Source organism: Ambystoma mexicanum, chromosome 6p (assembly GCF_040938575.1).
Source record: "Ambystoma mexicanum isolate Mex_15411 chromosome 6p, UKY_AmexF1_1, whole genome shotgun sequence".
NCBI classification, from domain to species: Eukaryota; Metazoa; Chordata; class Amphibia; order Caudata; family Ambystomatidae; genus Ambystoma; species Ambystoma mexicanum.
In genome coordinates, this window is record NC_090935.1 from 743,448,306 (window position 1) to 743,473,425 (window position 25,120).

Here is a 25,120-nt window from a genome sequence, read left to right on the forward strand (position 1 = left end):
GCATCACTCCAGAGTGGAGGAATGCCATACAAAGCCTGCGGTATCAGGGCTTATCCATGTTTTATTTAGGCCTCCCTCGCCCAACCTTCTGCCACTATCCATAGTGCTAACCCAAAACGTGTATCAGAATGTTTCCATCCGAATTAACAGTGCCATTGGGTACGCCTGACCACTGGCCCCCAGTCGTATCTTAACACTGGGTCATTGCTTGCATGCTTGTATTAACCTAATCCAAGTCGTAGTCGAGTCGTAGCCCCTAACTGCGCATGCCGCATCATCATTTTAATTTTACTACCAATGGTGCCATTTTATTACCTCGGCTGTCCTCCGCGTCCCAATATCAGCCAATCCAAACCTGCCCTTGGCATTCCCCATGCGTTGGTGGAGAATGCACTCGAGGTTAACGTACACCCGTCAGAGCCTCGTGGACTTAAATTACCGACTTTCACTCCTCTGACCCAGCTCTAGCCTCTTTCATTTGGAACACAATTCACGACTGCTGGATGGATGGGGACGTTACCTTGGGCTACCAAACTGCTGATGAACGGAACCTTTGTATTCCTCTTAGAATTACTGCTGTACTGATTTGGTATGCCCGGCTTGTTCTAGTGTTTGTGCTCTGCTCTTACCAACCTGTACCATAACTCATTCGCCCGGAAAAGCAAACTGCCTCTGCCATCTTTTCTACAGCAGCAGTGCTTTGACTAGACTTGAGGCCGTTTTTTCATCATACTTTGTACTACTACAACACAACAGACATATGCTAGCAGTGATGCAGTACCCCAGAGGCACAGATGAATTTGGATGAATGTGATGGCGCTGCTGATCAGGAATCTCCTCCTCAGACCTCTAAACCAGTCATAATGTTTACCCGGAAGTGATATAACTCGGATTATTCAGCAATGATGGGAATTTCAATCTGAACTGGTGTTTATTTCACAAGCAATTTGGCTGCGGTCAGTCATGCTTAGGGATTCACTGCACTGTTGTACCTAAACCATTGCTCCATCGACTCCTCAGACCTTTTTTATTTCTGCGGCGTCTGCTTTGCTTCAGCTGGTGGCAGCGCTGGGGACTTCAACCCTAGTTAACTAAGTAGAGCAAAGACTGCATTAGGCCTGTGAGAGCATACATTAGGGTTCATTATATTGCCTATCACTGTGCTGCTGTTTGCCTTCAAATACTGAAGAGAGGGGCGTCCTTTCGGCTGTAAGTAGAGCGCAGGTGTTTATTTGGTTTTCATCCAGATTGAGTGGATCTCACACTTATCACAGGGTTAGGCTGTATGTACCTGCTCAAGGGCATCCCAATTTGTTTGCGTGTATGATTAGAGGAACGGGACCACGTGGTTATTTGAGTGCCAAATGTTCCTTCGAGTTGTACGTCCCCACGTGCTTCCACTCAGGGGAGCTTGGTGAGAAGATGGCCGTCGGTTTGCCCTTCTGATACACCGATAACGAGCGTAGCTGCAGAGAGTTGCTCCACGTTTGACGCTATTTGTCTGTTCTCTCCAAGCTTCCTTTAATGTAGGGCAACATGGACAAAGAATAAGCATTACAGGGGGAAGCTGGCCTGGCCCCGGTATTGTATGAGCATTAGAGTTGGGGAAATGGTGGGATTAGATGAAGGTTGTGTATACTTTCAATGAACCCATCTTTGTATTGAGGGGTATGACGTTCACACCTTGATACTATAGCCAGTGGCAAAGGTGTATCAAAGAGTAGTGGACCTGCGAATCATGCAGGGAAGATGGTAGCAATGGCCCAACAGATTTGTCATGGGGTTGAGGTCTAGACCAAGCTAGTGGAACAGGAAAAAGCAGGAACTTTGCCCGTACAGTTTTTAATTATTTTGACTCAGTCTGACAGTCAGTTGGAACATTTATATATTACCTTTGTGCAGGGCATTTAGGGGCGTGGCTTGTGGGAGGGGCGTGGCTTAAAAAAGTACACAAACCGTATGGTTTATAAAAGATGGCTTGCAAAGTACACAAATCATAGTAAGGTACGCACATAAATATATAACATGTATATATATTTGTGTGCATACCTTACGGTTTATGTAGTTTTCAGACCAAAATTTCGGGGTTTATAAAAGATAGCTTGAAAAGTACACAATTCAAGCCATCTTTTATAAACCTCGAAGTATGTTGATGAATCCCCAGGTACGCCGAGGGTTAAAAACGCCTCGGCGACCTGGGAAAACAAGGGACGGTAACTGCCTCTGGTAGCCCCTCACGCGAGCGGTCACCAGATGCAGTTACTATGACTGACGGAAGTGGCAGCCAGTCACAGTGTCGCTGTGGCTGGCTCCCACTTCTGTCAGCTTGAATGACTTCATGTCAGGCGTATCTCCCGTCGCGGGTGCCGCCGCAGTGGGATAATGTGTCCTGCCAATGTTGCGGTGGGACCTGGGGTGGCCCAGCAGGCTCAGCACCACTTTTTAGAGACCCTGGCAGGCCCCGGCCCACTTAAAGCACTGCCTTTGTGAAATGAATTGCCTCTGTTCACTGATCTGAACTCCGCTGAAACCCATACCTAACACCTACCTGAACAGATACGTCTTCAACAGCGGCCTAAAAGTAGACAAACATGCGCTGTCATGAATAGAATTTGGTAATGTATTCCTAAACCTGGGTTACAAGACTGAACGTCTTGTTTCTTCTCTGGACTGTCGGAGTACTAGGGATGAATATTCTCTGAGCCTTCATAGACCAAACGCTCCTCCCTGGGACATGCCTTGTGATGCTCACCTTAAGGTAGGCAGGAGCAGCCCCCGTGCATGCGTTTGAAGATGATGCAGAGAATGCAATGCTGTATGCATTACTTTACTGGAAGCGACAGCAGGTTCCCGTTAAAAATAACAATGATTATCACAGCGCTAAGAAGCTGGCAGAATCCACCTGAAGTGCTATATTAAAACATGAAAATAATATTGTTATAACTGTACATATCTTGTAGTCTAAACCAAGGAAATGTGGGTAGTCATACAGTGTGAGGTGTTCACATAAGGTAAGCCTAAAGGTGTCACATGAACATTACATGGTATTGTAGGCCATTCCAGTTAATAAGACACACACAGCACAGTGCCATACGAAGGTCTTTGGTTGTTACATCCTTGGGAGCTGTCAGTCTCAGGTTGATAAAGCTATTTATCGAATATAACTGCTCTATATGGCAATGGCAATTTTCGGCCTGGATAAAAAAAACAAGCTGTAGAACTATTTTGCGTACCCAGGATGCACTGCTCTGTGGCTCTGATTTGTACTAATTTGGACTTGAGCTTCCACTGATGGCTGCAAGGAGGCAGCTCTGTTGTATGAGTCTTGTTAGTGGAAATAGCCTATTCTACTCCTACATTACAGGTAGGTGCTTTTTTTTAAACACTCCATAATATCGATGGTGTTTGTGTTTGGTATTATATGATATTGTCAATGGATGGCACAGCATGTACACTGACAGCAGATATTAATGAGAAAAAGCCCATCTTTTTAGACAGCATATCACTTGATGATGTGCATGTTCCAACCATGCACACACAATTACATTTGCACCCAAAAACATGTTTGCCATTCTTGGCAGGGTTTCTTATACTTGCAAAACAAGAAACTGGCTTGGCATCCAGTAGGATACGTCAGCGAGATATGGTGTAGTTGCAAATGCATGGAAGTGGCAGGGGGTTTTGTAAGGTATGTGAACTTGTGGGGAACTGATCCAATGCTGGGTTTTTCAGATGCCAGTGGATTGGGAGAGGACCAGCCAGATCTATAAGCAGAGTCCGCAGAATGGCAACGGCTTCAATGTATCTGGAGGCTACAGTAATGGCTCCCTGGTGGCTGATGAGGAGTCGCAAGAGTTTGATGACTTAATATTTGCCTTAAAGGCAGGTGAGTATCATGGTTCCTGATCTCGATGTTATAGACCAGAACAATAACAATGTGAATATTCCAGTTCTCAAGCTAATGGGTCTTAGTCAAATGGACCAATTTTGAGGACATGCATGACTTTTATGTACTACCCAACACCTATGCCAAAGTGTATATATCACAAATGGATCATACCTATAACATTTATCACGTACATGTGATTCATAGATTCTTTAGTTTCACATACATAGACTTCAGTATTCATCTCCAAACTCAAACTCAAACTTTCTGCCGCAGACTTCAAGCACATACCCATTGGGGACAGCGACGGCAGTGTAGATTGTCTCCTTATAGAGGGCTACACGTAAATCCGGCATTAGCTGTGGTTTTCATGCTGCCTGTTCCATGGATGGTTCTTAGCTATGTCACAACCCATCCCTATGCGAGGTTTGTCATGTTCTGTAAACTGGGAAAAAGCATGCACGACCAGCATGTGCACCGTGGGCTGTTAATGCGGTGCAAACACCTCTGTGTGCTGCAATCTCAGTGTGCAGCCATAATCAAAACTGGGCCCTGCTTGCTTTATTTCAACCAAACACAAAAGACAATAAAACGTTCTCAAGACCCAAGGCTTGTCCAACGATAGATCAGTTTTCAATGAATACAGACCTGGTTGGATCCAGAAAGAAACACTAGCCCCAACCTTACAGGCTCAGCAAGACTTTTCCACAAGATGCGTGGAATGAACTGGGATAACATAATCAAAGTTGCAAAGGAGACACGTGCCTGACAATATAGTAATATGAATGTATTGCCTTCAAATTGAGGTGAAGTCACGTACCAGTTTTTTTCAATATGCAATGCATTGACTTATAAGTGAGTGGAATGTTAAAAAAGATGGGGAATTTGCAAAGCCGGAAATTGGATCTTAACGAGTTGCATTCAGATTGCAGACGGACCTTTCTTAAACCAGTTCTAGTTTGGCTTAATCTGTAGTGAATGTGGAGAGTGTTTTTCTTTTCGAGGCCAGCCACCTAGAAAGCGCATTCACTGTGGTTAGCTTGGCATTTGTGATGTCTGCCATAAAGACTGGGCACAAGAACTAAATACTGGCACGTTTAAAGAATGAGGATCGTCCCTGCCCAATGTGAGATGGGCCACTATTGTCCCACCACTTCCTGTCCATATGTCCATCCACATTCTCAGGAAGTAGTGTCCAGTAGCCAGTATTCAGGTCTATAGTACAACACCTGATGCAGAGAGTTTGTGTGCATGTCTGTTTGTGGGGGAGAGCGAAGGGCAACTGAAAACCAAGATCTCACAATGCTGCACCTGTGTTTGGAGTTCACTATAAAGTCCTTTTGTTCCAAGTGTCTATTTACCAAACCCAGAATGGGTGGTCGTACAGAGAATAGTCCAAGGTGGTACAAATAAGGTATTCTCAATGAGAGACACCCGAGATGAAGACAGGGAGGTGACGGCCATATGGACAGGCCAAGGTTAGAATGAGACAATGTCAGATAAGGAGGAGGAGGAGGTAGATTGAAAAGCAAATAAGGGATGACTGGGAAGGCACAGGAGGTTGGAAAGATGACATCTCAGGACAAGAAGTGAGGATAAAGAGCTACCTTATGGTGAGGGGAAGAGGAAAAGGAAGGTGATTGCCTTAGACTTAAGAGAGGGTTGATTTGCCTTTGTCACAACCCATTCTACCCCAGTGGTCCAAGCTGAGACTGTGAATTCAAGGCCTGCGGTATAGATGTTGAAACTTCCGATGGAGAGGGAGTCAAAAAAGGCCAACGCCCTTGTGAAAAAAGTCTTTGCATCTGGGTTTATGGCCATTAATGCTGTCTGCACATTTGCTAAATATTCTCACATTCTAAGGAAAACAATTTCATAGGCGGCTGACCATCTCCCAGAAGGCGAAGTAAGGGATGGTTTAATAGACATAGTCAATAACGGCCAGGAAGTGGCACATGTATCTCTCCAGGCAGACCTCAACAGCACAGATAGCGTTGATGGTGCTCCAGAGGGTGTACTACCTCCATGGGTCAGGATTTTCAGTGAACATGCAGGCCAAACTGCTAGATATTGCATTCAACTGCGAGCACTTCTTTGGAGCAAAGTCCAACGAGTCTCTGGAATGCTTTGAGGAGTCATAACTCACAGTTCAGTCATTGGGCCTAGAAGATCAGCAGCCCACCAAAGAATCCTTTTCGTTTGGCATCAGAGGCAGAGGCTATAGGCATTACACTCCTTTCATGAGAAAGTCTCAACTTCCCCAGGCCAAAGGGGCCAGAGACTGTTCTTGACTTCCAGCAGGGGTAATGGGGCCTCGATGGGCAAATCTGCATTGGCTTCAGCATCAGGGGAAGTGGCACCCGCAAAGCCTCTTTGAGCTCTCCCCACATGTTTCTCCTTTTGGAGGATGAGTCTTTGGGCACTGGGACAGATGGAAGGAAATAACCTCTGATGCGTGGATCCTTCAACTGGTCCAGTCGGGTTACTGTCTCCCCTTCATCAAAAGACCACTGGACAGACCTACACCCCTTCCTTGGCAGCCAGAACCAGTGATCCAGGAAGAGGTTAGAGCCCTACTATTGAAGGGTGCGATGGGGGAGGCACCATCCGAGGAGAGAGGGTTGGGCTGGTATTCCCACTACTTTCTGGTGCCCAAGAAAGGGGGAGGACTCCATCCCATCCTGGACTTCTGGGCCTTGAAAAAGTTCCTGCGGAAGGACAAGTTCAGGATGGTGACGTTTAGAGACATTTTCCAGGCTCTGCAACTCCAGGACTGGTTGGTGTTGCTGATCCTTCACAATGACCATTTTCACATACCTATTCTAAGGTTCGTCGTTGGCAACACTCATTATCAGTTCAAAGTGCTTCCCTTTGCCCTAACCTCCATCCCCAGCGACTTCACCAAGCTGATGGAAGTAGTGGTAGCTCACCTCAGGAGAGATTGAAATTAAGATTGGATAAGCAGAAGCTAAAAGCAGCTCCTTGGTATCCAGCGTTAACCAGTGACCAGGAGCTACCACTGGGGAACCAGGAGCCAGTACATAGCGTTCTGCAAATCTATCTTCCACATAATATCTAAACCGATCACTTTGTCCATTATTTATGACCTGCTATGCTTTACATGTTGTATAGATGTGTCTAAATGTTGATTAATAGATTGTCCCAAATGCACAGATTTAAATTCAGAAACGTGTTTGTTCAGCATCAGTTAGCCAATGGAGGCAAAAGTATCTCCTGGTAGCTGTTGGTGTCAAGCTAACCAGGCTCTTCTAGGCCACAAGCATAAACGGTGGAATCCTCTTCCTCCCTCTATGTGTCAAGCTAATAACCTCATCTCTTTCAAGAAAGCAATCAAAACTCATCTCTTTAACCTTAGCCTGGACTGATCTAGTCATTCCCTCCTGTTGCCTGCTCTGGTTATGAATTTCTTTTCCCGTGCTTCTTTGTTGTTTGTCTTGTCATGTTCTCTATGTGCTCTGAGGCCTAACAGCATGTGGCGCTTTATACAAATTTAGATAAATAAATAAATAAATAAATAGCTCCCAGCTCCCCTCAATTTTGAACCCTGCTATGTTTCCTTACCTGGATGACTAGTTGATCTGTGGGAGGTCCCCAGAACAGGTATTGAGGCACCTTGAGGACACATGCTTGCTTGGGCTTTTCCCATATTACACCAACAGAGAGGCTCCATTTTATCAGCATTTCCTGGATGCTTGGGCAGGAACTTCCTTCTCTCCAGAGGAGAACTTCACCAGCATCAGTCAGATGGTCACACTTTTCCAGAACTCCAGCAGTTTACCGGCAGCCTCCTTCCTCCTCCTGTTGAGTCTCATGGCCTCCTGCATCTTTCTGGTGCCCGAGGCAAGGCTATGGATGCAATCTCTTCAATGGCTTCTGAGAAATCAGTGGCCGCAGTACTTCAGTAACTTGACGGATGCCCTCTGTATATCAAGGATAGTGGCCAGTGACTTCTTCTGGTCGGTCAGCAGGGAGAGCATGTTGGCCAGAGGCACACATGGTTACGGATGCATCCCTGACGGGCTGGGGTGCTCACTGCAGGCATCTGCAAGTGAGAGGTCTTTCGTCATTGATTTAACACTGCTGGCATATCAACTGGCTGGAGCTATGGACAATCAGGCTAGCATTGATGGCTTTTGCACCCTACCTCAGGGGGAGAAATGTCCTGAATTTGATGAATAACACAGTGGCCCTGCATTGCCTCAATAAGCAAGGGGTTGTTTGGTCACTGCTCCTGTGCAGAGAGGGCATGCAGCTATGATTCTGGCTTCTGGAGAACAGGATCTTTCCACCAGCAGCCCATCTAGCAGGGTCGAAGAGTGGTTTGGAGGAAGCTCTGAGCAGGCACAGCACGGTCTACCATGAATGGGAGATATGCCCAGAGATCATTGCAGAGATCTTCCTTCTGTGGTCAACCCCATCAGTGGACCTTTTTGCCACGAAGCACAACACAAAGTGCAAGCAATTTATTCCTGGTGGAGTGGGTCTTTGACCTACACTATGAGTTTCCCCCAATTCCTGTCATGCCGGTGCTTCTCAGGAGGTTGAGGATGCTTTGGCCTCCATGATCTTGATCACCTGGTCTCTCAATGCATGGCTCTTCAGAGGCTGAGATATGAGGACTGTGAACTAACTGAAGTGGTGCTAGAGGTGCTGCAGGCTGCATGCTGGCCTTCCACTATGTCTATTTATGCGTGCAGGATGACAGGATTTGAGGTGCGGTGTAGAAGCTAAGGGGTGGACCCTATTTTGGGGCCTACTTGACCAGTAATGAAAATTCTTCCTTACTTTGCCTTGTCAGGACTACAAATAGGCACAGTCAAAGGCTATTTGGCAGCCCTGTCCTTGTTTAAGAGATCCCCGTAGCAAGCTTTTTTCATCTCTATTAAGGTGGTAGCACCATTTTTGAAGGGCCTTGTAAATAAGTTTCCTCCAACCCCATTTGTGTTCTCATCTGGGGATCTGAATTTGGTCCTTACTTTCCCGATGGCAACTTCTTTTGAGCCTTTGCAGTCTACGTCTATTAGACTACTCAGTCTGAAGACAGCCTCCTTGGTGGTCAACACATCGGCGAGGCATGTTAGTGAGCTTCAGGTACTTTCCTGTAAGCCACCTTTTTTGAGGTTTTTCAAGGAGAAGGTTTCTAAGAAAGTCCATCCGCAAATTCTTACCAAAAGTGGTTTCAGATTTCCACATTTCTCAGAGTATGGAATTGCCAGTATTTTATCCTCTTCCTCATCCATCCAAGGAGGAAGAGAGGCTCCATATGCTCGACTCCAAGAGGGCATTGAGTTTCTGTGTGGCCAGGATGTCTGCCTTCAGACAAGACGATCAGTTGATTGTCTCTTTTTCCCAATCTAGGATGGGGCAAGCAGTGACTAAGCAGACTATATCGCAGATAATTCTATGCATTGAATAATGTTTTTAGGAGGCAGGGAAGGAGATGCCTTCAAGCATGAGGGTCCACTGTACTCTGGGTGTGATGGCTTCCTCTGCGCTGCAGAAGGAGGTGGCAGTGAGAGAGATCAACCAGGCCACAAATTGGTCCTCTATCCACACATTTGCCAAACATTGTAGTCTGGATTTGGCCTGGGCTATGGATGCAAGAGCAGTGTTGCAGAGCATTATCCCACCAACACAAATCGGTATTGCTTTGGGAGTGTATCAAGAAGAGCAGTCTGTGGGAGAATGCAATCCATTAAAGGAGAAATTACTTACAGGTAACGTACTTTGTATGGATTCTTCTCCACAGATTTCTCATCACCAGCCCAGCCTACCCCGCTATGAAAGCTGTCTTGGCTTGCACCACTCTGAATTAGGTTTTTATTTTGTGGGATGAGTCTTGGAGGAAGGGTTCCTTAACTGTTCATGCTTCCAAAATACTAATTTCATTCTTAGTCTTCTCTCGTTTATTCTATTGTTCTTGCTTACTACTAGGTCTTCCTGCCTACTGTCTTGCTCCAATCAGCTTTATTTATCATTCTTTGATCCACGGTTTTTGCACTCTTTCTCCTTGTGATTCTATTTCCTCTGCTTTACATTCTCTTTGGTGGTTGACCTTTGAAGCCTGATTTCCTTTTTAATATCGCTGCTTAGTATTTAAATGTCTCTATGGTCTTGCTCCCCTCTAGCACTTTTTCTCAGTCTCCTTTCATTATCCTTCTTGTTCCCTTAGCTCCCAGTCTCTCTTTCTATGGGTTGTCCCTCATCCTCCGTGTGCCTCATCTCGTTTCCACTCTTTCTCCCTTCCCGCCCCTAAGCACTGGAATACCCTCCCTCTTTCTATTCGATCTCTGACTTCATTCTCTCTTTTCAAAACTCAATTAAAAGAGCATTTGCTTGCTAACTGATTTTACTGTCGTATCCTATTGGTGTACCGTTTTGATCTCTGTGAAGCACTTAGGCATTAAGCGCTGTATAAATAAAAACAAATACATATATAAATACAGATACAAACAAAATGAATAAAGATGGATGTTTTATGGGGAGTAGAGTTTCTCTCACCTATATTTTGATTCTGTGTATGGGAATTCTTCCCTTGTCTGCTAAGCAGGGGGGAAAGATGAGGAAATGATGTATGGGGGTGTAGTGTCAATTTATATGTACGGTCGAGGAGTTGTGCGGTCAGGGCATGCAGAGAACGAGACACATCATGCCGCACTATGCCCCCTGTCCAAAATATTGCCAGCAACTGGCGCTAATGGGATGATCTATCAAGATCACAAATCTGCGAGAGAGGAATCCATGGAAAGAACATTACCTATAAGTCATTTCTCCTTCGGTCTCTCTCCTGTCTAACCCTAGGTGATCTTTTAGGAGACAGAGGGCCTCATTCTGAGGTGGGCGCAAAGGGATACCGGGCACCGGTAATGACACCGGTGCCGGTAATCCCTTTGCGCCCTATTCCGAGGTCCCTTAGCAGGTCCCTCCCTTAACGCCTGGTTTTACCAGGCGTTATGGACGGGACCCGTTAAGGTATATCGGGGTCAATAACGGTACAGCAATTTGCAGTACCGTTATTAACGCCTTACCATTGAGCCCTATGGGGGGTCAAATGGGAATGGGGAATGGCTTTTACAATGGGTACTTACCGGTCCCACCAAGGTCGGACTGGACCGGTGAGTCCCCATACCACCAAGTCGGTGGCGGTACCGGTATTGGTGCTAGTCATGGCGCTAATAGCGCCATGACTAGCACCAACCTCGGAATGAGGGCCTGTGTCTTTCAGGGTCTATTTGGATCTCCCTCTGAGAATGATGGCAATGATTTGTCAATATGTAATGCTAAATATGATTATACTTGCCAGCCAGAATTTGACATAGAAGTTATTCACAACCTATTAAAGAAATGCAAGAAGTCACGAGCCCCATGTCCGAAAGGCCTTACTAACAATACCTTTAAGCCCTACCCGGTTAACTGCGCTAACGTGCTGTTTTTGCAATTCGGGAGTATCCTCAACACTGGAGTAATGCCAGATTCTTGGAGCACTGCTCATGTTGTACCAATTTTCAAACGAGGTAGTAGGTCTGAGCCCAAAAATGATCGACCAATTGCGTTAATTGATGCTGAATGTAAGATCTTCTCTTATCTATTATTAATTCATCTGGTGCAATGAGCTACTTCTATGCATAGGCTGAAAAAACACCCGACTGCTTGACGCCAAGGTCACCCAACAAATATGAATGGTCTAACTCTGAAAACCATCCAAGAATCGGCGGTATGACGACCTTTCATCGTCGGAATAGGACGCAAAGGGATTGCCGGCACCGGTGTCATTACCGATGCCCGGTATCCCTTTGCGCCCAGGTCGTAATGACCCCCACAGATCCATTCAAATGTCCAGAACTGCATTTAATTGCAAAGTAATGGTAATAGGATCTTGATTATTGATGAGGGACCAAAACAACCTCACATTGAAGTTGATAAAATTTGGAGCATAGGTTCAGCATTGCACTGCAGCATTATCACTCTCTTGGATTTACATACATTCTTGTATTTTTGCTTACTTTTCTTAACAGAGTTCACTTTTGTGACAAGATCATGGTTTGAGGCCATAAGTTTTCTGATTTCTTTTCTCATAAGAGATTAAGCTACGGCCAACTCTTCATTATAGGTATGGGTGGGTCTAATAGGTTTCATAGGTCTAAACCTAGTGTTAATTCTAACACACTTAACCATTTCAGACATAAAGTCCTCAAACCTGTTCACATTAAAAGTCTAAATTGTCCACTCTAACGAGGTTGTTAACATAATCGTATGGAGTTCTTGGTTCAGGATCGCGATATTAGTGTCGGACCAGCGAATTGCATTACCTGTAGGAGTAGTACGTAAATGCAACAAATCTATTTGTTCACTGGTGATCAATACAATATTGAATTTAGCTTTTAGAATGCCACGATAACTCCATTAATTCCTGAGCAAAGTGAAAGAAGTCCAACAATTCGACAAATAATCATCAACAAAGATATAGTCCAGAGTTAATGAGCTAACCCCTATAAACCATTTTTGCGTATTAATTGCGTTTTCAAAGTCCTTCCCATTCAGTGGATGAAGCCCCAATGCCTCTAGAGCCATGCACCTGCTTCTTCCTGCTTGGGATTTAAAATTCTGGGAGAACATATCAGACGGTAGTTCAATCAAATCGTTTCTCATATCCTGTAAAACACAGATAGCATTTAGATCCCCTGCAAGCATGACCCTTCCTTCAGGGTTACCAGCTGACCATAGAAGAATGCACACAGAGTTTGCCGCTATGAATGACTTAAGCTCTGCAATCCCCTTGTGCCAATAGATATCCACCACTAACAGCTTGAAAGTCAGGTCAGTTGAGGTCAAAGCAATTGCCATGCCCCCAAATGGGAGTTAATCAAAGATTACAGCAGACATTCCCTGCTGAATCCACAGCAATTAGAAGCCCTCCATATGCCCTCCCACGCTTACTGGCCCTTGCTGCTTGGTTAAACACTTGAAAGCCATAGAGCACTGGGGCCTCAATCAGTCAGGTGTCTTGGAGCAAGATGCAGTGTGCCTCTTTGAGGGTAGACATAGCAAGCAGATTGGTAAAGAGATGGTGGCTCCCCCTCGTATTAATATACAGATACATATCTCTCTTCACAGGAGAGCCACCAGTAAATTGGCTATGGATTGGGTTTACGCCACAGTGGTGATGTGAGTGATGGCCAATCCATATTATTGCCACCAGGTTGTTCATCAACACTAACCACTTTTCTTACCCCCTTGCCAGTGGGATGAACCATAATACGCAAGCACCCTATGACCTATGGCGCTGTCCTCCTGCAGGTTAATGCTGCAGACATCAAAGCCAAGAGCTTGTAGTCTAAGCCTTATAGAGTAGACTAGCTCCTTGACCAAGTTGGAATTAAAATGGATGATAGAGCTGTCTAGATGGTTTCTGTCTTGGAAAGCAACACTGTCTATATCAGAGGAGGAAAGTAGACCCAGAGCTAGATTTTGGCAAATATCTGCAGGATGTTAGGCCTTTTTAAGCAAACCGAGATGTTAGGGCCTAAAAGACTGGTTAATTTTAGTAAGAACTCACTTTTACTTGGAGGGAGTCGGTTCTTTTCTTTGGCCTGCCTGGTGTCTATCATGTCTGCCCCACTGATCATCATTTCCTCTCGCTTGTTGCAATATGCTATAGTATTTAGGTCTATTGGGCTCAAGACTACATGAATGGGCCCCACTCGGCTGATGTAGATTAGTCATGTTTAGTTACCCCAGGAGTTGTCCCACAACTGCTGCCAGAGTTGGATATAAGTTGCGGGGAGGTAGATTCCCCAAGGCACGAGCACCAGAAGCAGTATATTGCCTGTACATTTCAACACCCCCAGAACCAGAATTACTGGATTGGCCCAGGGCCTGAGAGGCAGGGCAGTGCAGAGCATACAACTAGGTCCCCATGTTTTTAGAAAAGGTCCTACAATCGTAGGTCTGCTGTGATGGGGGGAGAGCTGGACGCATGGTGGTGGGGTTAACTGAACCCCTCCAAACCAGAAGCAATAAGGTGGTTAGAAACCTGAGTATCTGGACAGTATAGAGAATGTAGCATGTTATCACTTTTGGACAGTATAGCCTTTTCCCCTTCAGCTGATTGCATGCCATGATTGAAAAGGTTATTAATGCACTGAGAGCTATTAGGGAGTGGAAAGAAGTTTTGGACTACCTGTGTCACAGGAAGCCTGGGCAATAGATCACACATGACACCTCTGCTTAACCTCTGATTCAATAGAGAGGAAGGAGGGGACGTTGAACTGCCCTGGGGCACAGAGTCTGACTGAGAGGTAAAGTCTGCTGTAGATTGCTTCACAGGCAGTGATTCCAATGTTCTCCCTTCTTCCAGCAATGGAGACATATTTGACGGTGAAAACGGCTTGGAATTGAGTCGTAAGGCACTTTGTATGTTTCTCAGGGACAACAGAAGTTTTTTCTTTGGGTTTTTAGCCATTTTTACCTTTGTTTATTTGTTTGGCGAGGGTAAGGCATGGGACACAGTTGACCCATCGCAAGCCTCTTTATGGTTATCCAAGTTAAGAGGGATAAAAGTTTCTTGGGTCAAAGCAATCATAACACAGCCTGTGTTAATTGGACATGAGGGCAAAAATATGTTTTTCAGTTTACAGCACTGGGGATCAGGTGCGACAGAGATAGAGGCAGAGACAATTTTGACAGACTGGTCGACAGAGTGGTCAGTTATCTCAGTTACCTCGTCTGAGACTCCATGTTTTCCAGTGGGGGGCCAAAGCCCACCTCCACTTTTTGCTAAACAGTACGCAACCGGGTAAAAACCCAACTCCGAACTGATGGTGTCCAGTTTGCCATTCACCTCAGATATCATCGAGCTTGTAGTCTTTAGCTCATTCCAGATATTATCATACAGAGCAACAAAAGAGCTTAAGACCATATTTAGTGCAGAGACGGTAGGATGGGTCAGACAAATTCTTTCGTCGACTTCACGTACCGTGTGAAGCATTGCTGTGTTTCAGTAAGGTCGGCTGAGGATTCTGACCTAACACGAGCATGGCCATCAGGTTTTTTGGTAATTGTGTATTTATCGATGATTTTGGTTAAGTCAGATGGAGAGCTTAAATTGGATGCCTCGCATGTTTGTTGAATGACACTGCCGACAGTTTCATTAGGCGGAATCCCCATGTGTACGTTATTTTCCAGAGCCAGGTCAGCAAATTCGATTATGCTGAGGTCAGTAGGATCTTGTCTGCCGGCCACCACACTTTGTTCCTTCATAATGCAGTGATCCAGCATGGGCATACCTCTTACTGGAGCCACAGAATTTAATTCCACGCTTTTGGCGATTGATTTCACAAAATAATGATCCTTGAATCGCTGCCCTGCAATTGGGGAGAAAACAGAATTAGTTTGAGGGGTTTTTAAGGTCAGCAACTTATTTTAAGTTTAGAAAGGCCCCCAGTCCTTTTACTTGTGGGTTAACAATTCCCACGTTTTCAAATCTGACTGGATTAAACTGGGCATCAGAGTTCAAGGTAAGCTGGGGGATACCCTTCAAGTCATGATTAATGGAGAGTAATTGCGATTGCCCTCAAGCACTGGAAGAGGTAGGAGTAAATTTGCAGAGCGAGGCAGACTCCAAAGGTATGTGAATACTGCAGATTGCAAGGCATTCTGGAGCCAGTAGTTCTGGTTGATCTTCTTGAGTAGATTGGCTTCTGAGGCCTGATCTAATACTGGAAGTGTACTCAATAAATTGCCGTGAGCAGAGCAGGGTGCGCCACACCACCAGAATGGAGAAAGCTGCCTAGATCAAAGGGAGAAATTCCCTGCAGTCTAGGTCGCTTCAAATCAACAGTAAATAAATGAAGGGAGCTCTGAATTGTTGAGCACACTCACACAGAACGTCCGTAGCACAGCACAGGCAGCAGCTACAACAGGCGGTAGACCCATAAGGCCATCGACCCTTATAAGCACCCTGATTACCACCTGACATGGAAGGATGTGGACATCAGCCATGATGGCTTGGAAATGTTCCCAGACATCTGACCACAAACAAGGCCACAACAAATAAGAGAGAAGCTATTTTGAAGAGCTAAACAAAACTGTAAGAACAGTCAATCTGAGGCATTACGTCATCCACCAGCTGCTGAAAGCCCGAATTGCAGGCACATTTGATCAACAAACCTGATGACCATGGCTGTGTTCTCTGCCGTAAAATGTCCACCCACAAACCCACCGAATACCTGCACCAGACTGCCCCTGACACTCTAGGACACTATGATTACGAGTATGTATGACATTGTTGAAGGGATGGGAAAGCTGTGAGTGGTCAAAGACATTGTTGTAGGCCAAAGCAGGAATTGAGAGACTCAGATCAATGCAATCATCACTGTGTCTTTTTTGTAATGAGAATGTCTGTACAGTACAACTCCAAAACTAAAAAAAGAAAACAAGTGCTGTTCTTTTATGCATGTCAAAATAAAGACCCATTACAGGACTCCCAAGATCCTAAAAACTATATTCACCCATCAGCTCTTCTCCCATCTTGAACTGAGCACCTCCTTTGTGATTTGAGGTTGAACGTTAACCCTTATGTGGCATTGAGACCACTTTCATGAAGAGCAGAGACAATGCTTACCCTAAATGACTACCAATGCTCCTTGATCCTGTTTGACTTTTCAGCACACTTTGACAATGTGGACAACAGTGTTCACCTTGGTTACCTCACTGTGGGTGTCTAAATCAAAAGACAGGCATTGGGAAGGGGAGAACAGTACCCATTGAGTGGAAGCAAAAGTAAGAACTAGAAGAAAGGCGCCTAGGGAACGTTTTTGTATTCAGTATGGCACTAGATTTGTGGTGTGCTTCACTTGAAATTAGTGCATTTCCTTTGTTTTGATGCTGGGTGGTAGTCTTGAGGTTTAGCTTAGCAGCTTCAGTTCAATTTTGGGGGTTCTTTTCAAACTTATTTCAAATCAAAATGCAGCAAGAACAGCCAAAGAGCATTTCAAGTGATGCCAGTTGCAGTGATCTAGTGGATGATATTGCAATCTCTTTCTCGTCAAAGACTGATGACCGGTCCCAGAGAATCTCCTATCAGGTAAGGAAAGCATCTGACAGGTCTGCTTATGATGTTGCAAGAGCTGAGCAATGTGTTGTTGAGCAGGAGTGGAAGACTTGAGCAGGAGAACCTGAAGAGGTTTCACTAAAGCGGGCCCCTACCTCCTGTGACGATTAATGGGATATTGTCACTTCCCCCCAGAAGGGAGCCTGTCCCCTGTGAGGCTACGGAGGTGAGCCTGCTAAGCAACATTCTCCCTATGGGTAGCAGTAAGCGCGAACTCACAGGGAGAGAGAGAGTCCTTCTCTCTTGGGGATAAGGACTCCTGTTCCCTGAAGGGAATCTCTACTCCTCTTTCCTATGAGACCTTCATTATCACAAGAAGTCTAACCTGAAGAAACTAGTGTTTGCTATTGTAAGATCTCTTCTTTTACGCAAACAAGACCTGAAACCACTGAGAAGAGGAAGAGTAAAAGAGACATGAAGAATGGCAATAGGTTGGAACCCAATAGTATGGAGAAGAAAAAGAGTGAAGGAGCAATAACAACTACTCCTTAAGTGAAGATAGCCAGTACTGAGAAGTGTTGACTACAAGGAGGCATAAAGAATACCTCTTGGAAACAAAGTAAGGACGCTGAGCCTCCGCTGGGGAGGACCCAGCAACAGAGGATAAAAACAGAGGAAGGACTTGCTAAATTGAGATGCCGGCATCAAGCAAGCAGTGCCTGGGAAACATAAACCTGGGGAAGAGAAGTCCACGGGGAGACAGAGAAGCAATCTGGGAGCCAGCAAAGGGTCAATGGGAAAGAAGCCTGCCCGCGACCCCAGGAAAAACTGGTGACCTCCCTCATCACAGTGCGTGGAGACACCCTAAGAAAAGCCAAGAGTACTGCAGGAGTAATCACCTATATACTAATAGTGGGAAGAACAGTTTATTGGTAACTTGAGAAAGGGTCTCTTCAGGTTTAACACAGTGTTTGCATAAATAATAGACATTCATGCCGCGCAGCTTGTGAAGGACGGGCTATGCAAACGTGCAACAGATGTTAGATACAATACTGCAATGTCGGCATAACGAGGTATTGAGCAGCCCCCCTTCACCACCAACTGGGGTTGTCAATTGGAAAAAATCCAGCCTAGAGGAAGACCCATGGTCGAAACACTTGTCGGCTGTTTGTGAAGACCATTAAAAATCATTAATTGTCAGCAATACAGAAATCAGCGCAGTGTGGTTGAGTTTGCAAGGAGTTGTTTTGTTTAGATGACACTTGGGGCTTAGTGTTTAATTTACACAACCTTCTGCAGCAGATTAATTTATAAATAAACAGGTGCACTAACTCACAATTGACAAGCATTTGAGGCTTCTGCAACCACACCCTATACATCTGTTTTCACTTGAGAAAGACCAAGGAAGTCGCTAGAGAGAATATATGAACAATAGTTAAGGAAAGAACCGTTTTGGACATTGAGAGCCAATAGTCATTGGACACATGAGAAAGACCAAATAAGTCCTTTTGAGGAGCTGCAGGGGCTATTCTGAACTGTTGCAAGAGAATATAAGAAGATCAGTCACCAAGACTGAGCCAGCCGGGCCAGGTGAAGGGAGTCATTCTCCCGAGCCCCTTTTTCTTTTTTAAATCCTTTTTGATTAGTGGTAGGGTAAGAAGTAGGTTTGTTTTTGGACAGAGGACAGAGTTTTTGCTTTGGACAAACCACCCTAATGACAAACACCCTAGTTAGAGTAGGGTAAACCCTTTTAGTATAAGGAAAGCTAGGTCTTTTTGTTATTATTTCAATAAATTATTATCTTTATTGTTTTTGGTTTATAGAAAAACCTTTACAAAATTTTGATTAAATGTACAGTAAAAAAGTTACAAAAGTACAAATTGCAATATATAAAAACAGTAACGGACAATCATACACATTTACACATTATTACACTTAAGTTCCACATAGCAAACTAAACTCAAGTTACTAATGACAGATAAAACAACTAATGACAGATAAAACAACTTGATGATACATTCTTAATAGTGTTATCAACGTCAAAACAGCACATATCAGATATAATTAAAAATGTTAAAAAAAAACCATTTGATTTTATTAGTTTTTAAAGTAGAGGTTTCGACATTCAATTACAAACATTTTCCAGAAAAAGTTGTATAAAAAGAAATATGAAAAACATTACGCATAACATTTAGTATCATTGTGAAGAATATAGTTTTTTCAATAACATTTTCAAAGCCGTCTACCCTCTGTCCCCTCTCCCCCCTTTCCCTCATAATACCAACGGAAGGGTTAATATGGTTCAACGTTTCACATCAGGATCATTATTAGAACCATAACACTGAGCAGAGGAACATAGTATTTTTTGTATTTGATTTAGCAGACATTGTCAACAGTTTTATAGGATGTCTATGACTTTTATAATGTTTCGCACACATTCTTCTATGTGACATATTTGGTTCGAAATTGTGACCATTCATTTTCAACTGAGGTGCGGTCCCCATGAAGGGCAGCGGTCAGATAATCCATTCTATAAATATTTTGGGCGACACCTATCCATTTTGTTTTGGTAGGGAGCGTTGCCCTATTCCACACCATAGTGAGACAAGCTTGCGTGGCCATCAATAGGCCTTGTGTCATTTTAGGTGCTTTAGTGATTGTCTCTTCTGTTTCGATCATGCCAAATAAAATCAACAATGGTTGTTTCTCCCTTTCATCATCATCTAACTCTTTGATCCAACTGAGAACTTCCGACCAGTAAGCTTGGAATGCCTCACATCCCCACCACATATGCCAGTAGTCAGCTTTTCTCCCACAGCCCCTCCAGCAGAATGGGATCACTCCTTGATACATTTTGGCTAACCTAAGTGGGTCGTACTGCCATCTGTATATTAGCTTGATGGCATGTAGTTGTATTGGCAGGATATGGATGATTTCGCTGTTCTCCTACATATTTGTAAGCATAGCTTTTGTGAAATCTGTCTACCCATATCTGCTTCCCATTTATTCTTCAGCGTAAGGGATGGTGTGATAGAAACCTCAATCAGCGTTGAGTACATTTAACTTAGTAGGCCTTTGGAGCTCGTACAAGTGACAAGAATTCTTTGGAACGGGGTGAGGTCTCTTTGTAGTTGGCTCTTCCATATCGCCCTTGTCATAACCCCCTTAAGTCTCAAGTATAGGAACACTGAGAGTGCCTCCTGAAGCTCCTGAATGGTGATGAAGGTGTTATTCCTCCACAGCTGACCAGCTCTTTCTAGTCCCGCCTCATACCAGGCCTCAAAGCTCCCGGAATCCGGGATCGCGTCTCGGATTCCTGGTGCCCATAGGTGTCCGAGAGGGGAGGGCCAAGTCGTAATTCCCTACATTTTCTTGCCAGGTGTCCACACTGCCCATATTGTTCCGATGATGCGGTGAGCTTTAACGCTGTTTCGTAATTGGGGCCCTGGGACCCGAAGCCATTCACCTAGAATGAATGGACGAAGATGGTAATTGTCTAGGGCTATCCATTGTGGTTCTGACTGTTGCCTGACATGCGGAATCAGTACACGCAATTGGGTCGCTCTATAATACGTTTCTATTTCTGGGAGGCCCACCCCTGCATTGTCCTTTCGTAGTTGAAGCAAGGATCTGGGGACTCTGGGCTTTTGATGCTGCCATAGGAAGGATACCAAGGACTTCCTGGTGTCAATGAAGTATTCTTTGGGCATTCTGATGGGGAGCATTTGGAACATGTACAGTATTTTGGGCAGTATCACCATTTTTATAGCGTTTAGGTGGCCAATCCAGGAAACGGTGGTCTGGACCACCTTTCGATATCTCTTTGGAGGGCAAGTGACAGTGGGGGGAAATTAGTTTGGTATAAAGATTCTAGTTCCCGGGTAACATTGATGCTCAGGTATCTGAATGTGGAGAGGCTGACCTTCACCCCTAGGGGAGTAATCGCTCCACTTCAGAGTCTCTGCTTTTATCGAGTGGGAGGAGGATTGACTTTCCCGTATTAATTTTGAGGCCGGCTAGTTCATCATATTCTTCAATTATACATAGCGCAGCCGGGACTGAGTTTAAGGGGTCAGTTAGGTGTAGGAGAATATCATCAGCGTAGAGGCCAAGTTTATATTCTCGCTCTCCCACTTTGATTCCTTTAACCCTGTCGTCATGTCTTCATTTCTGCACCAGTGGTTCGAGGGACAGCACAAACAGTATTGCAGACAGTGGACAACCCTGTTTTGTTCCCCTTTCCAAAGGAAACCACCTCGAGTAACCCCCGTTCACTGTCACAGATGTTGTGGGAGATGTGTACAGTGCCTTAATGGCACGACGGAGCTTTGGTCCCAACCCATTCCAAACTAATACTCCTTCCAGGAAGTCCCAGGCCACCCTGTCAAAGGACTTTTCGGTATCTATGGACAGAAGAGACGGGTCTTCCCCCATTCCTTGTGCTTCATCTATTAGATGGAGTTTTTTCCTCATCGTGTCAGCCCCCTGTCTCCCGATGACGAAGCCAACTTGATCAGAATGTATAAGTCGTGGTAGATACATTTCAAGCTGGCCTGTGATGACCCTTGCATATATTTTGGCATTGATGTTGAGAAGAGAGATGGGTCGGTAGGAGCTGCAGTGTTTAGGGTCTCTGCCTTCTTTTGGAATAACGGCGAGGAGGGCCCGAGCAAAGGACGGAGGCGCTTGGCCTGTTTCAAAGATGTGATTAAACAGGGTTGCCAGAAAGGGGGCAAGGAGTATAGAGAACGTGTTATAAAAACCAGGTGTGAAACCATCTTCCCCCGGGGCCTTCCCTGTCTTTAAGCGCTTTATGGCATCAATTACTTCCTCTTCTGTGACTGGAGTATCTAGTGATTCGGCCTCCGTGTATGTGAGTGTAGTGAGCCCTGCCTCCTTAAGGTATGCGTCAATACTTCCTGAGGGGGGGGGGATCTCATGTATACAGGTCTTCGTAGAAAGAGGCAAATGCTTCCTGTATTCCCTCCGGAGATGTTCGTATCGTGTCTAGGAGGGTGCCATCTGTCCTCTCTATGGAATCTATCCATCGTTCTGTTTTTTGCGCTCTGAGACGAGCCGCCAGGAGGGCATCTGTTTTATTGCCTTTTTCACAGTATTTCTGTTTTAAATATTGCAGGGTTTGGGCTACTTTGCCTACAATGAGTATTCTCAATGCTTCCCTGAGTTCTCTGGCTTCGGCAATATACCTGGATCTGTCATGCGGGGAAGACTACGCCAATTTTTCTGCCGTACAGAGCTTTTCCCTAATGTTCTTTTCCAACAGAGAGCGTTCCCTTTTTTTCCGGGCCCCTTCTCTAATGAGGACCCCTCTCCATGTAGCCTTGGCTGCCTCCCATAAGGATACCTTCCCAGCTTCACCCGTGTCATTGGTGGTGAAAAATTGTTCAATCTCGTTTTCAAAGTCCTCTCTAAAGACCGCGTCGTACCATAAAGATTCATTGCATCTCCATTTAGTATTCCTGGGGGCCAGGCCATTCCAGCCTATATCCACAGAGACCATATCATGATTTGACCATGTGATGGGGTGTATGTTGCAGCGTGAAGTACTCATAGCAGGCCCTCGGAGAGGAAGATGTAGTCGATATGCATGAGAGTGTCATGGCGGATGAAGTGGAAAGTAAAACCTCTATCTGCTGGGTGTAGGTGGCGCCAACTGTCAATGAGGCCGTATAGGTCAAGAGTTATTTTGATTTCAGCTTCTTCCCGTGACTGTAGTGGGTTTTGTGCATCTATTTTAGTTTGCCTATCCACAGAGCTATCCATCCACGTGTTAATGTCTCCCCCAAGAACTGTGTGTCCCTGTGCCATACTAAAAACGTTCTCTGTAGTTTTGTGGAGGAACCTGTTCAGCCCTTGGTTGGTTGCATAGAGTGTGGCGAAAGTGACAATTGTGTCGTGAATGTTTCCCACAAATACCAGAGCCCTTCCCTCTGTATTTGACCAAGACCCAAGAGTTGTCATACGAAGGCCTTTGCGAATTAGAATCCCCACTCCCGCATTTTTTGAGATTCCAGAGCTCCAGAGGGAAAGACCTACTTCGCGGCATGGGATCGCTTTCTCCTCGCCTCTTTGATAACATGTTTCTTGAAGAAATAGAATATCTATGTTGGATCACCTGAATTCCCTGGCCACCATAGATCGTTTTGTGGGAGAGTTCAGGCCCTTTACGTTAAGTGTGCATATGCGTAGTGTGTCATTTCAGAATGTGTGTGACATCTTGAGCTTTGGGTGTGTGCGTAAATGACCAGAATGTCTGCTTAAATGCCCCTGTTACATTGGGTAGCCTTGTGTCTGATTTCTTACCATTGCGTTGGGTCATGATAGGCCCTGAGAGGGTCAATAATTGACCCATCCAGTTCCCGTCTTGTTCCATTATGGTCCCGTTCTGTATCTCTCTTCTTTTCAACCCCTCCCTTCTGTGAACTCTGAGTTGTTCTCCTGCCCCTCCCTCCTGTACCTCCCATCCCCCCCTTTCATTCGGCGTCTGATCCGGCCAGGTTAACATCACCCAGTTGTTCTCGGACCACCAGTGGGAACCGCGAAACAAGCGGTCCTATTTCAATATAACCATATTATCAGTGAGCCCCCAACATGTTGCTCATAATTTAAAAAAAAAACATTTTCTTAGTCATCATTTTGGTGCCTGCCCTACATCGGGTCCCCATCAGCACACCCCGAAGACTTCCATCAGAACCGGCATTTTTCGTGTCCCGTACGTCTCTCCCTTCCCTTTTCCAACACCCCTCGTCCTTCAGAATTGTTGAGCACCGATCTCCAGTACCCAGTTACAGTCTTACCATGATCTCTTCGTCTGTTACCTGTCGTATCAACACAAGGGGACAGGTGGGAGGGGAGATCAATGTTCCATGTCTGGAGTGGTACTCATCCTCCTAAACTTTCTGGATCCCTGGATCCTCTTTCGCTTTGGCCCCTTGGTGTGCCATTCTCTATCTTCATCTCTCCATCCACCCGATGATGTTCCTTCCCCCTGAGCACCCAGTAAGTCCGATATGCAGCTGGCGATCTCCTTCTCTGAGATGAGTTTCATTGTAGATCCTTCCCACTGAAATGTGAGTGAGAAAGGATAGCCCCAACGATATCTTATGCCTTTGTCCTTGAGCATTCTTGTGATCGGTACGCACTTTCTTCTCATTGCCAGTGTGAGGGAGGATAGGTCTTGGTAGATGGAAATGTTCGAGTCTCCCAGTGCTCGCTGCGGTGTGTGTCTGGCCTTTTCCAGGATTCGAGTCCTGTCCGCGTAATTGTGAAAACGAGCTAATGCTGATCTTGGGCCACCTGGTCTGCCACCAGCTCTGTGAATGCGGTCAGTTTTGGGTTCAACCACTGAATCATCTTTAAAGAGGAGCTTCAATATGTTGTGTAAGGTCTGTTTAAGATCGAGTTCGGTCTCGCCCTCCTTTTCCGGGATGCCAAACACACGTATGTTGTTGCGGCGTTCCCTGTTTTCGAGATCGTCAACCTTTAGGCAGATTTCTTCTTCTTTGTGTTCAATCTCTGCTATCCGAAGGTCCATCTGATTCTCCAAAGTGTTCAGGGAGGTTTGGTTATGCTCGACTTCTTCCAGCCTGTCCTCCATTTTATCCATCCTATGTGTGATTTTGTCTATCTTGCTGCCGATGTCGGCTCTCATGCTCCTCATTTCGTAAGTAAATCAGCAACGTCTTCCTTGGTCGCAGCCGCATCAGAACCCGCTGATGACATTTTGAAAGGGCTGGGTAACTGTGGGGGTTCGTGAGGTGGTGAGAATCTATATTTTGCCAATTTATTCTTAATGTCCATGGAGAGCGTGTCCTCAGTAGTGGGATGAACAGATCTCCACTCCGCTGTGCTTGGTAGAGACCAGTGCTACCTGAGATAAGGGAGGTGTAGGGGATCCGAGAAGGGCCCCACTCTGTACCAGAGTGGGGCCCGGTTCACAGTTCCATGTTGTAACGGCAAGTTCTTGAGATGCCTCCTGGACTCAGATTTGGGGCGCTCCAGGGTACGCTGAAGTCTTTTGCCGTGGTTGTGTAGTATTCTACAGGTTGCAGAGGATTTCCGTGATCCTGGGTGTTGGGATTGGAGGAGGTATGTGGTGCATCTGAGGAGGGCACACACCCAAGTCCGTGGGGGCCCAACCC

The 25,120-nt window shown here is 45.3% G+C and overlaps 1 protein-coding gene across 2 annotated transcripts in view; it reads left to right on the top strand.

The window, feature by feature from the left end:
* The window catches only part of ADGRV1 (adhesion G protein-coupled receptor V1), a 2,479,945-nt gene that overhangs the window by 2,384,844 nt on the left and 69,981 nt on the right, over nt 1-25,120 (top strand). For both annotated transcript variants that reach the window (XM_069627623.1, XM_069627624.1), the window contains one exon: nt 3,733-3,886. In XM_069627623.1, coding sequence (XP_069483724.1) covers nt 3,733-3,886 — 154 coding nt within the window. The remainder of the gene's footprint in view (nt 1-3,732; nt 3,887-25,120) is intronic.